At 58.8% G+C, this 13,025-nt stretch overlaps 2 protein-coding genes across 5 annotated transcripts; one reads left to right on the top strand and one right to left on the bottom strand.

Moving 5' to 3' along the window:
* Positions 1-578: 578 nt before the first annotated feature.
* Positions 579-7,400, top strand: Slc25a45 (solute carrier family 25 member 45). Of its 4 annotated transcripts, none has more exons than XM_048360948.1 (7): positions 579-1,536; positions 2,571-2,614; positions 2,791-2,862; positions 3,133-3,318; positions 5,961-6,219; positions 6,336-6,446; positions 7,063-7,400. In XM_048360948.1, exons 1-7 carry the CDS (start codon positions 1,500-1,502, stop codon positions 7,089-7,091), a joined length of 738 nt encoding a protein of 245 aa, XP_048216905.1. In that variant the 5' UTR covers positions 579-1,499; the 3' UTR covers positions 7,092-7,400. The 4 variants fall into 4 exon arrangements, with proteins under 4 accessions (XP_048216905.1, XP_048216903.1, XP_048216904.1 ...); XM_048360946.1 differs by lacking the exon at positions 7,063-7,400 and having other exon boundaries at positions 580-935; positions 1,472-1,536; positions 6,336-6,875; XM_048360947.1 differs by lacking the exon at positions 7,063-7,400 and having other exon boundaries at positions 580-935; positions 1,388-1,536; positions 6,336-6,875.
* Positions 7,401-10,517: 3,117 nt separating this feature from the next.
* On the bottom strand, positions 10,518-11,979 carry Tigd3 (tigger transposable element derived 3). The gene has a single exon (XM_048360939.1). It carries the CDS (start codon positions 11,965-11,967, stop codon positions 10,552-10,554), a length of 1,416 nt encoding a protein of 471 aa, XP_048216896.1. The 5' UTR covers positions 11,968-11,979; the 3' UTR covers positions 10,518-10,551.
* Positions 11,980-13,025: the final 1,046 nt, after the last annotated feature.

The following is a 13,025-nucleotide window of genomic DNA, read 5'->3' as shown; positions in this document are numbered from 1 at the left end:
TGAGCAGTGTCCCTAAGCTTCTTTTTGCTCAAGGCTAGCACTCTATCTTTTGAGCCACAGCACCACTTCCAGCTTTTTCTATACATGTGGTGCTGAGGAATCGAACCCAGGGCTTCAAGTATGCTAGGCAAGCGCTCTACCACGAAACCACATTCCCAGCCCCACCCATCCATTCTTCTGAGACTCACTGTATGCCTAACCCTGTGCCAGGACTACTTGGTAGCTAGCACCACCAGAGATCCTTGACTGCTCCGACTATCACTAGTCATCCACACAGCATGTGGGTCCTAGCACCATGGGGAAAAGGAGAGGCTGAAGTGGGGAGGGCCCTGACTGCTGGACAGGGCGGCAAGAGCACAGGGGTAGTAAATGAGCTGATTCAGGAAGGCCTCCCCGAGGTGACATTTGAGCCCCCCCCCCCCCGCCCCCCAGCTTGAAGGCCAAAGAGAGAGTGTCCAGGAAGAAGAGAGGGTTGGGGCGAAGTACTGGGGGCGGGGAGCTGGCACGCAGGAAAATCGGAAGTGAGGTCAGAGGAGAATGGGTGGCACCCTGCAGGCTCCGTCTAGAAGGATTTCACTTCCCTTTTCTTTTCTTCCTTTCTTTCATTTTTTTTTAAATTTTATAAAGCAGTCCTATCTCCTTCCTGCGAGGCCCAGTATCCAGGCGCTGGCCCCTGGCAGGGGCCTGCTCGCTGTGTCATCCTGTGGTGGAAGGAGAGAGGGTGAGAGAGAAAGAGCCAGAGAGAGAGGGAGAGAGAAGGATTTTGATTTTGACTGAGAGCAACCTGGGACCATTGCAGACAGAGACATGAACCTTTCTATAGTCCAAATCCCCATCTTGCCTTGGGGTGGGGGAAAGACGAGGCCGTGGGAGGCTGTCCTCCTGTGCTTCTAGACAGTTCTGGAGTGGAGCAGCCAGACAGCCCTCAGGACCTGGTGAGTTCCTGCTGGGGCGGATTCTTTCTCCTGAGTCGTGCGAGCCATGTCCGGGCTGTCTTGGCTCCAGGGGCTGGTGTGGGCCCATTGCAGGGCCAGGCTGCCCCCTGGTGTCCAAACTCTGCCACTACACGTCTTCCTGCCTGGTAAGGCGGGCCAGGGGCTTTCCCTACTGTGGGATGAATGGAGTTTGGACCTTATTCCATGCTGATTGAGGCGGCCCCGAAGCCGTCCACCAGGCGGGGGCCCAGTTGTCATCCTCGGCTTTGAGGCAAAGCTGTCACTGCCTAGGCAGAGGGCTCGGGGACCCGCGAAGGCTGTCTGGCCCCCCGTTCTGTGAGACTCCTTGCCGCGCTGATGTCCTCCAGGCTGAGGACCACCGAGCCAAAGTGGGCTTAGCCTCACTCCCGGTTACCCAAAGTCTGGGCAGCCAGCCACTTCTCACCTTACAGCCGTGGTTAAACATTAGTGGGAGGTGATCGGGTCCGTGGAGGAGGCAGATTACACTTTCCAACAGTCTCTCGCACGGAGTGCAGGCTGCCAGTTCCTGCCAGAGCCCAGACGATGCCTGTGGAGGAGTTTGCAGCTGGTTGGATCTCTGGTGAGTCATTTTGCTTGTTCTGTCACATCTTCCCCTAGAGTGGATCACTTCCTGGAGAGGGTGAGTGACAGGAGGAGATAAGGCCAAAGTCCCGATGCTCCTCCGGGAGTGCCATCGTGTCTCCCAAGTCTCCCGACAGTGGAGCCAGAGGGAGAGAGAGGCTGTGAAGTCCAGTTTCTAGGCGCTGGCCACGGGCAGGGGCTTTCCCACTGTGTCATCCTCTGGCAGAAGGTGAGAGAGAGAGAGAAGGATTTTGATTTTGATCGAAAGCAGCAACCTTGCTATAGTCAACCCCCCCCCCATCTTTCCCTGAGGGTAGGAGGAAGGGGAGGCACTGGCAGGAGAAGCTGGGTCTGCATTCTAAGGTCTTCCTGGCTGACATCATGGGATACCCCAAACCACAAGCCCCTTCTCACAGGCCACCTTGCTGGACTCAGAAGGAAGGTCACCTTTGACCTTACCTGCTGTCCCAAGTTCCTCTTTGGGCCTTTGCCCTACCTGGCTATGGGTGGAACTCCTGGCCTCAGGCCTCCTGTGGGTGTGTGCCCAGCTCAACTTCCAGTGACAGGCGGCTGATGGAAAAGAGGGGCCTTCTGGGGATGAGATCTCCCCCAATGATGAGGCCAGGAGAGGGGTGGCCTCCGCCCTTGGGGCCAGCAGGACTCTGGGAAGGGCTTCCAGCACTACTAGTTGCTAGCTGGCATGGGGGATCCGTAGACAGGGTCTGCCTGAAATCAAGGCCACCGTGTTCTGGGCTGAAGGAAGACAGGAGCACTGCTGGCAAGGAGGAGGGACAGCAGAGATGCTTTCTGGAGTCCCTAATCAGCGCTGTGGAGTGTTTTGTGCGTGTGCATCCTCAGGCGGAGCCCGGGATCTCAGTCCCTTGTCACAGCCCCTTCGTGGCCTGGGCCCGGTGTGTCAGGGTGGGGTGTGGGTGGCTGGACTCCGGCCTCAAGTGTGGGCCTCCCACCTGTCTAAATCGCTTGGTCCTCTGGCACGGACTGGCACTCACTCTAGCTCCTCTGTCGCCGCAGGAGCTCTGGGCCTGGTCCTGGGACACCCCTTTGACACGGTGAAGGTGAGTCTAGGAGAAGCCCCAGAGGGGACAATCAGGGGCCCAGAGTAAGATGAGGCCTGCCTCACGGGCGCCCGCTCCCGGCTCGCCTGCTGGAGGGCATCACGGCGGGGGAGAGTGGGCTGCCTGGCAGCCTTGGCCTGTCTACCTGCCCCACCTGTCCTGTCCTTCCTGCCCAGGTGCGGCTGCAGACCCAGAACAAGTACCAGGGCATCGTGGACTGCATGGTCAAGACTTACCGCCATGAGTCGGTGTGTGGCTGCTGCCGGCCGGGCGGGCCCAGCTTCCTTCGTGCTAGCTGGGCTCTGCCCTTGGAAGAGACAAGACCCAAGTCTTGAGCCCTTTGGGGTACCAGGTGGTAGCTGAGCCCCTGCCCCCCACCCCAGGCTCCATGGCCCCACCTCCCCGGGGAGAGGGCCCTGGCCAGAGTGGGGTCCAGCCTCGAAGGCGTGGCCTGGGCTGGAAGGAGCAAGGGGGCTGGGGGGGGGGGGGGCTCCTCACGCCGCCGTGCCGCCCCGCAGGTCCTGGGCTTCTTCAAGGGGATGAGCTTCCCCATGTTCAGCATCGCCGTGGTCAACTCTGTCCTGTTCGGGGTCTACAGCAATGTCCTTCTGGCCCTCACAGCCACCTCCCACCAGGAGCGGCGAGCCCAGCCGCTCAACTACACCCACGTCTTCATCGCGGGCTGCACCGCGGGCGTCCTGCAGGTGAGAGGGAGGCGAGCGCGGCCCGCGGGTCCGCAAGCACATGCGCACACCAGGCCGCAAGCGCATGCGCACATCGGGCCGCGCATGCGCACACCGGGCCGCAAGCACATGCGCACACCGGGCCGCGCATGCGCACACCGGGCCGCGCATGCGCACACCGGGCCGCGCATGCGCATGGGCAAACCTACCTGGGTGGGAGAAGCTGCGGGGGAGGGGGAGGGGGCCTGGACACCCAAGGGGGAAAAGACAGAAAATTTGTCAGGGGTCAGTGCCAGGAGAACGCCCTGGAGGGCCGGATCTGCTATCAGCGGACCGGATTTGTCCACCTCTGGAAGGTTCTACCAGCCTTGGCGCTGTAGGAAGATTACTCTCCCTGGTGACCTTTGACCTCCAGAAACTACCATCCCAACAGAACCAAGAGCCGGGCCTCGCTCGTAGTGCTCATGTGGTCCTGGCATTTCTCCAGCCTGCCTGGCCAAAGCCTGGCGCCGGGCCTGGGCCTGCACTGCCGGGGTAGCTTTGATCCATGAGCCTCTCCCGAGGCCCAGGCCCCCGATTGGAAATCATTAATCATTAAGTCACACCCATCATTTGCTTTTGGTCTTTGGTCTCTGCCCAGGGGTACCAAGCGAGCGTCTGAGAGCAGGGAGGAAGCTAAGAGGGACTTTGAGGACCCACCCCCCACCCCGGACTAAGTTGAATGGGGTCCCTGATCATAAACAGAGGCTGGGCAGTGGTGGCTCACACCTGTAATCCTAGCTGTTCAGGAGGCTGAGGTCTGAGGACCGCAGTTCTAAGCCAGCCCAGGCAGAAAAGTCCAGTCCGTGAGACTCTTTATCTCCAATAAACTACTGGGAAAAAATCCAGAAGTGGCGCTGTGGCCCACGTGGTAGAACACTAGCCTTGAGCAAAAGAAGCTCAGAGGCAGTGCCCAGGTCCAGAGTTCAAGCCCCAAGCCCAGCAAATAAATAAAGGGACAGAGGGCCCAGGGCCTTGCTCCATCCTACACTCCAGCTTAGCACTGCCCTGAGGACCTTGACACTTCAGGGGGCAGAGAGCAAGACCAGAGAACTTCTGGCTTTGTTGTAGCCAACTCTATGAATAACACGGTGCTCCACAGCCCCGGGAGCCTCAGTTGGAGCCCCCCCATCTCCCTGAGGGGGCCTCTGATCCCCAACCCTCCCTGCTGAGACAAAAATAAGCCACGTGTGGCCAGCACCTGCCAAAGGCCAAGATCAGAGTCCACCACCAGCCCCTCTGCCACCGGCCACATCAACGGCTGAGAAACAGCTCATCTGCCTCTCAGGAGACAGATGGACACCCCATATGCCATCAGCCCAGTCACCTGAGTTCCAGTAGATTCTCTGGCCACATTCATAACCTCAACCCAAACCCTGCCCCCTCATCGCTCCCAGCACCCACCCACTCCCTAGTACCCAACAGAGTATTGTATAATACTATGTCCTCTCTACCCAAGACAAAGGTTAAGACTTCTAGAACTTTCCACCTTACCTGTCACCCCCGTGCCACTCTCAGAAGTCTTTGTTGGGACAGCAGCGGCTGGGGGCTTGAAAAGCAGGAAGGATGGGCCCAGCACTGCCCTGTCCAAGACCCATCATACAGCAGGAGAGGAGGGAGACCATGGCAGCTGGACTGGTAATAAGAACAGGGCCAGCAACATGGCCTTTGTCCAGAGAGACTCAGTTCTTTGCTTAATGGCCACAGACTCGGTCAATCCCAGTCCTTTAAAATGTAAGCCTTCTCTCTCGCTGTTGGGAAAATAAATCAGGCTTCCCCTTGGGGATTAGGGCATGCTATGGCACGAGGGGGTGCGGAGGGCTGACAGGCTCTTATACCAAAGGCCCTGCTCAACAGCCATGTGGAAGGCCCAGAGCTGGTGGCAGAAGCCTCTTTGCCTTTCTTACATATGTATGTGGGGGTGGGGGTCGAACCCAGGGCTTCATGCATGCTAGGCAAGCACTCTACTGCTAAGCCACATCCCCAACCCTGTCCCTGAGCTGCTTTTGCTCAAGGCGAGCATGCTGCCACTTGAGCTACAGCTCACTCCACTTCCAGCTTTTTGTGTGTGTGATTAGAGATAAGAATGTCACAGGGCTGGGGATATGGCCTAGTGGCAAGAGTGCTTGCCTCATATACGTGAAGCCCTGGATTCGATTCCCCAGCACCACATATATAGAAAAAGGCCAGGAGTGTTGCTGTGGCTCAAGTCGTAGAGGGCTAGCCTTGAGCAAAAAGAAGCCAGGGGGCTGGGAATATGGCCTAGTGGCAAGAGCGCTTGCCTCCTACACATGAAGCTCTCTCGGTTTGATTCCCCAGCACCACATATATGGAAAACGGCCAGAAGGGGCGCTGTGGCTCAAGTGGCAGAGTGCTAGCCTTGAGCGGGAAGAAGCCAGGGACAGTGCTCAGGCCCTGAGTCCAAGGCCCAGGACTGGCAAAAAAAAATAAAAAGAATGTCACAGATGTTTCTGCTCAGCCTAGTTTTGAACCGTGATCCTCAGATCTCAGCTTCCTGAGTAACTGGGATTACAGGGAAGAGCCTCTAGTGCTTGGCTTTTCTTGTTATTCTAAGCAGTTACCAGTTCAGCTGACACCCAGGGCCTGTGTCTCTTCCCTCACAGTCCTACTGCCTGGCTCCTTTTGACCTCATCAAAGTCCGGCTACAAAACCAGACGGAGCCGCGGGGGCAGCGGGGCGGCCCCCGGCCACGGTACCGGGGCCCTGTGCACTGTGCAGCCACGGTCTTCCGGGAGGACGGGCTGCGCGGGCTGTTCCGAGGATCCTTTGCCCTGGTGCTAAGGGACACCCCCACCTTGGGAATGTATTTTGTTACCTACGAAGGCCTGTGTCGCCAGTACACTCCAGATGGCCAGAACCCCAGTAAGTGATATGGGGTGGGGGGAGGGCACAGGATGGGGGTGGGGGTGCGGCGGGAGCTAGGGAGGGACGTGGGGCTCGGGGATCTTCTGGTCCCATCTGACCCAGCTCTGCCCCAGGCTCAGGCACGGTGCTGGTGGCCGGGGGCTTCGCGGGCATCGCCTCGTGGATTACCGCCACACCCTTCGACGTGATCAAGTCCCGGATGCAGATGGACGGGCTGAGGCAGGGCAAGTACAAAGGAGTTCTGGACTGCATGGCCAGCAGCTTCCGGCAGGAGGGCATAGGGGTCTTCTTCCGGGGCCTGACCATCAACAGCGCCCGCGCCTTTCCTGTCAATGCCGTCACCTTCCTGAGCTACGAGTACCTCCTGCACGCGTGGGAGTGAGCCCGGCGGGACCGTGGGACTGGAGGCCAGGCCCCCCCCACCCCCTGGCTGGCAGTGCAAGGACAAGCGGCACGGCCCTTCCCAGGCCAGGCCTCTCCCAAGGCCCAGCCAGGCCGGGAGCCACCTGCAGAGGAAGCGGCGGGCCAGGCCCAGCCCAGCCTCCAGCAGGACTTGCACCCTGAGCCCTTCCGCTTCCAGGAGTCCAGCGCACAAGCACAGACCCAGCCGGCAGAGGAGCCGGCCACGGCCACACTCCAGCCACCAGGCCGCCCTGCCCCTCGGAGGGAGCTGCTGGACTCCCCTGGCCACGGCCTCCGCGCCCCTCCCACTTCCGGTGACCATGCACTTGGCTCGCCTCGCTCTTCCTTCCAACCCTCCCTGTCCTGAATCCAGAATCTTCCAGGAGCTCCCATTACCTTCGAGAGCCCCCCACCCCCACCTCTCATCTTTCCCCGTAGGTTTTCCTCTTCCCCCTGTGGCTTTGTGACCCTGAAACAGACAAGCTGTACCCCATGGTCCAGGCCTGGAGTCCTTAGCCCCTGGTTCATCAAGGCAGTGGCCCTACCATTCCTGTAGCTGCCCCAGGCCGAGCGCTGCCTCCAGGATCCTTCCAGCACCCCTGGGGCGGACTCTGGGGCTCCCAGGCTCCCCAGTCGACCTGCTTACCTTGATCTTGCTGCTTCTGTGCTGTGTGTGGGTACACGTGGGCACACGTGCACACACACCAGTTCTAGGCACTCGTCCTTAGTTTTATGTTGGTTTGGTTTTTGTGTTCAAGGCTGTTGTTGTACCATTTGAGCCACATCTCCACTTCCAGCTTTTTGCTGGTTAATTGGAGATAAGAATCTCTCAGACTTTCCTGCCTAGGCTGGCTTCAAACCTCGATCCTCAGACCTCAGCCTCCTGGGTAGCTAGGACGACAGGTGTGAGCCCCTGCGTGTGGCCTCTGTTGCCCTTCGATTGTCGCTTTGACTCACGGTTGTCTCTTGCCTTCCCCTTTCGCGTGGGAGCACACGTGCTCAGGGCTGCACGGCTGATGGCCCCCGCGCGAGCCCAATGCTGGACGGGACACGCAGCTCCAATAAACACGTATTCCCTGAGGTCCTGAGTGCCCGGCCGTCCTTCTCCCCGCCCCAGCCCCCCCCCCCCCCAGCTGTCTGCCGAGCCCCACACCCCTGGCCTGCTGCCTGAGCCTCGTCCCCAGGTCCTCTCCGGTGGAGAGGCAGAAGTTGGCGGTGCCTGCCTTTAGAACTTGTCATCTCCTCCATCTCAATTGCTAAGTGAGACGTCACAAGTGACGCGAGGTTCCTTTAACCGACGGTGAAGCAGAATGTCTTGTATCATGCTGAGTGTGGGATCTGTCCTGCCGGTGACCTGAGGTCCTGGACTCCCTGTCATTTATTGAGGGCTCCTCACAGACCCGATCCCAGAGCAGTCATCAGTTTACAGGAAGGCGACCTCGGCCACAGGCGTTCTGTAACTTGTCCTAGGTCACACAGGTGCTAAGTCACACAACTTGCCTGGATGGCTGTGACCCCCTGCTCCGCCTGGCGCAGTGGCCCTGCCACAGTGCTGAGGGTCACAGGTGACCCCTCCCCCCCAGCCTCTGGCTCAGGTCAGATAGTCAGAGCAGCTCTCTCCCTTCCTCTTCCACGAGAGCCCCTAACTTGTGTTACCCCTGCTTCTAAAGGTTTCATGAGATCTACTATCTCCTTCCCAATTCAAGTACCACAACCATGGTCCCATCCTGAATCTGGCAATATCATCGAAGGCTTTCTTGTTTGAGCGTTCATGCTCGAGGCCAGCGCTCTACCACTTTGAGCCACAGCTCCACTTCCAGTTTTCTAGTGGTTAATTGGAGACAAGAGTCATAGACTTTTCCTGCCTGAGCTGGCTTTGAACCAGGATCCTCAGATTTCAGCCTCGAGTCACTAGGATTATAGATGTGACCCACGAGCACGTGGCACTTTTTTTTTTTCCCCCAGTGCTGAGGATTGAATTCAATGTCTTGCACATGTTAGGCAACCACCTCACCACTGAGCTAGCTCCTTGAATCCCAGGTCTGATCAGGTGGCCTTATTCTTCAATGACTTTCCATCACTCTGAGGAATCAGGCTAAGTAAGCTCCGCCTCGTGCCCTGCAAGGCCCTCCTACATTTACCTGCTCTTAGCTCCTTAAACATTTGAGCCTGGTCCGCGTCAGGCCCTGAGTTCAAGCCCCACAACCAACAGCATAAAACTAACAGGGGCTGGGAAGGTGGCCTATCAGTAGAGCGCTTGCCTAGCATGCACGAAGCCCTGGGTTCGATTCCTCAGCACCACGTAAACAGAAAAAGCTGGAAGTGGTGCTGTGCCTCAAGAGGTAGAGTGCTAGCCTTGAGCACAAAGAAGCCCAGGGACAGTGCTCAGGCCCTGAGTCCCAGTCCCTAGGGCTGACAAACAAACAAACAAAAACCCCACCTATTCGATGCTCTCCTACCACAGGACATTTGGATATGCTCTTCTCAGTTACCTTTCAGCTCCCAGTTCTATATTGCTTCCTTAGCGAGACCTGTAGCCTCTCTGTCTAGGTCAGGCCCCTGTGGTTCAGAATCACCGGAGGTTGTGCAAAAATACAGATTGCTGAGAGCCGTCCCTAAGTTTCTGATTCATTAGGTGTGCATTTCACTTATTTCCCAGAAGCTGCAGATGCTACAGGTGCTGGCGCTGCGCAAACACTGCCACATGCTTCCATGCTCTCTCTTCCTCAGTCGGTAGTTACTCTCCTCCTCTCTGTGACTGATTATATCTGTCTGTCCTCTACAGGAGGCACTCCATGGAGCAGAAATTCTGCTGTTTGTTTGTTTTTTCCCCTTCTCATCATCAAAATTCTAGCTGGCATTAAGAAATAGTTGTTAGAAGCCGGGCACCGGTGGCTCACACCTGTAACCCTAGCTACTCAGGAGGTTGAGATGGGAGGACTGCAGTTCAAAGCCAGCCCAGGCAGGGAAGGCGGGGAGACTCTTATCTCCACTTATCCACTGGAAAATTGGAAGTGGCGCTGTGGCTCAAGTGGTAAAGTGCTAGCCTTGAGCTGAAGAGCTCAGGGACAGTGCCCCGGCCCAGAGTTCAAGCCCCACGACCAGTTAAAAAAAGAAAAAGAAAGAAAGAAAGAAAAAGAAAAGAAATAGTTGATGGGACTGGGAATGTGGCTAAGTGGTGGAATGCTTGCCTAACATGCATGAGGTCTTGAGTACAATTCCTCAGTACCACATTAAAAAAAAAAAAAAAAACAGTACCAACTTTATTTCCAGAAGCAGAAGTGCTTTTGACACAAAGTTTATTTATATTTATTTATTGGCCAGTCCTGGGCCTTAGACTCAGGGCCTAAGCACTGTCCCTGGCTTCTTTTTGCTCAAGGCTAGCACTCTGCCTATTGAGCCACAGCACCACTTCTGGCCTTTTCTACGCATGTGGTGCTGAGGAATCGAACCCAGGGCTTCATGTATACGAGGCAAGCAGTCTTGCCACTAGGCCAAATTCCCAGCCCTTTGACATAAAGTTTTAAGAGACGGAAGCAATATCTGGAAAGCCCAAGTCCCACCTTCCCAGATTAACTCCCTCTGGGTTTTGGGTTGTTGTCATTTTCTTCTGGGACCAGAACGTGAACTCAGGGTCTGAGACTCACTCACAGGCTGATGTTCTACCATTTGGGCCACGCTTCCAGCTTCCCCTCCTACAGTTCTAGAACTTTCATGCAGGATTTGGACACGACATAGCCCAGATTCCCAGCCTGGAGCCCCATCTTCAGAGCTTCTCAAGCATGGAAGGTTTGGACTCCAGGCTTAGACCTGGGCTCCCAACTTCCCTCCCTTGTACGCATTTCCACGGGAAAGAGCGGGTCTCTGGTCGGAGAGGCGTTTCCATGGGAAACAGCGCCGAGGGGCTCTGGCGGCCGCCCGGTGCCCTCACAGGGAGCACAGCCGCTCCACCTCGGCCTCGCACTCGTAGAACTTCTCGAAGAGCTCCGGGGAGCTGCTGCTGACCTCCAGCCACCTCCGCAGGGTGCCCAGGGCCTGGAGGGCGTCGGCTTTGGTAGGCAGGGGCTCCAGGCCATCTTCTCTGGGCCCATCCTTCTCCTCAGTGCCCACCTCCTCCTTGCACACTCCGGGGCCTGGGTCCTCGTCCTCCAAGTCCACAAAGTGGGCAAACTCCTCCGGGGTCAGCCCACCGGCAGCCGGTGGCATCGCAGGGGCCTTGTCCAGGGCCACGGAAGTCCTGCCGGGAGCTAACCCCTCCTGGATGAAGCTGCTCCCGATGAGCTGAGCAGGCACCTTGGTCCAGGCCGCCGCGGCCAGGTGCAGGGCGTCCAGCCCGGTGATGCCTTCCCCGGCCTGCGGCAGCGACGTCCCCTCCCGCCCGCTCTGGACAGCGGCCAGCTTGCCCAGCAAACGGTGCCGGTAATGAGCTTTAAAGGCCCAGACCACGGAGCCAGGCAAGGAAGGCGTGGTGCTGGAGGCCGGCAGAGGTAAGAGTCTCACGTGGGGGAGCCCAGGCAAGCCTGCCAACTCCTCTACCACCTGTGCAGCCAGCAGCAAGGCCACCTGTCGCCCCTGCTGGCCCATGTCCTGGTCAAACTGTGCCAGCCACTCTGCCCAGGGAATGCCTGCGTCAGGGTGGTAGGAAGCAAGCAGTGCCTCACTGCTGACCCCAAAGAAGCATCGTGGGGCAGCCTGGAGCCCACCTACCAGTACTCGCCGCTTCTCTGTGCCCCTGCTGTTGGCACACAGGAGCACTTTCATCCGATCACACCCAAATGCCCTGCCAGGCACTGCCCGATAAAGCAAGGGCACTTCCGCGCAGCCAAAAACATCCTCTGGAGAGAAATCTTTAAGAGAGAGAGGAGGCTGGGCCTGGGATGCGAGCCCTAGGGGAGGCGGTTCAGGGGGAAATGGAGGCGGAAGGACATGGCGAGCCCCAAAGTCTACATTGTTTCGGCGTTTCCAGCGGACCAGCCAGCCGATGCTGGGCACAAACTCCTGGCCCATGATATCGGCCAACTCCTTGGCTTTGTGGAGCAGCATGGGCCCGGTCACATCCCAGGCCTTGGCTCGGGCAATGTGGTACCAACAGAGCAGAGCCTCGTCGATCCCGCTGTACTTGGACTCCCGCTTGCGCTTGCGCTCTCGGTTGGCAGTGCCGCTACACCAGTCTGCCAACAGCTTTTCCTTATTCTTGCAGATGCGTGAGATTTGGGGCTGGGAGACTTGGAAGCGCCGGGCTACCTCCGACTGGGACATTTTGGATTCATCCAGGAGTTCCAACACCTGAATCTTCTCTGCTAGCGACAAGGCATGCAGTTTCTTCTTGCTACTCAGCTCCATGGCTCCTCCAGGGCACCTGCCTGGACAGGAGAGGAGAAGGCCTCGTGGGCTGAAGCCAGGAGGGATGGGAGAAAGTGGAGCCCACCAGGACAGGGCAATGGTGGGACTGTGGGAAGCCACCGGACACTGGACCAAGTGAAAGAGGAAGGGAAACGGCTAGGCCGGAAACTATCCTTGGGAATGCTAGCACGGAGCTGGGAGGGGAAGCTCTGGTCAGAGGGAGAGGGGAGTCGGGGCTGGGGCTCAGCATCCTTGGAAAAGCAGGAGGAATGAGCGCAGGGGACAGCTGAAGAAACAAAGGAATATGGCTGGGAGAGGGTCTGGGCCTGGGTCTGATGGTTCGGGGACCATCAGGACTTCGAGGAAGATGGGGCTGATGGTCTGGACAGTATTTAGATGGAGATGCTGGGGTGGACTGAATGAACATAGTTGAGGTGAACAGGTGTACAGCTGACAGCCATTAGGACGGGGTTTGTAGGAGGGGGTCTCCTGTGGTGCTGGGGGTGGGGTGGGACAGGCGGGGCGACGGTGCAGCCTGGGAGGAGTGGGGGGGGAGGGCAGACGCACAGGTGACAAAGGGCGGCTGGGTGGAGGCTTCGGGCAGCGAGAGGGGTGGAGTGTCCCCCGTGGGAGAAGTGGTGGCCTGGAAGGGGTACCGGGACCCAGGTCGGCCAGGAGATGGGCTCTGCGCCGTGGCCGGCCTCTCCTCACCTGGACCCGAAGTCCGTCGGCGGGGCCCAGGCGCCGACCCGCCCGCCCCCAGCCCGCCCAGCCTCCCGTTCCGCACCCACCTCAGGCGCGGCCCCCAGCCCGGCTCCGGAGTCCCAGGCCGGGAGGCGACGGCAGAGCACGGAGGGACGGGCGCCACGCCCCCAGGGCGGAGCGGGTCAAGGAGCCGCGGAGGCGGCGGGCGGCGGGCAGCGGGCGGCGCGCGCGCGCACAGCAAGGCCGCGATGCGCGCCGCCCGCGCCAGGATCCCTCCCGGCTGGGGTGGACCGCTGGAGCCCCGCCCCCAGACGAATCAGATTGGCTCTCAGGGACGCCTTGTCCCGCCCCCG

This window comes from Perognathus longimembris, chromosome 13 (assembly GCF_023159225.1).
Source record: "Perognathus longimembris pacificus isolate PPM17 chromosome 13, ASM2315922v1, whole genome shotgun sequence".
In the NCBI taxonomy this organism is placed as follows: Eukaryota; Metazoa; Chordata; class Mammalia; order Rodentia; family Heteromyidae; genus Perognathus; species Perognathus longimembris.
Note: the sequence above shows the minus strand (reverse complement) of the source record. Positions and strands in the feature narration are given on the sequence as shown.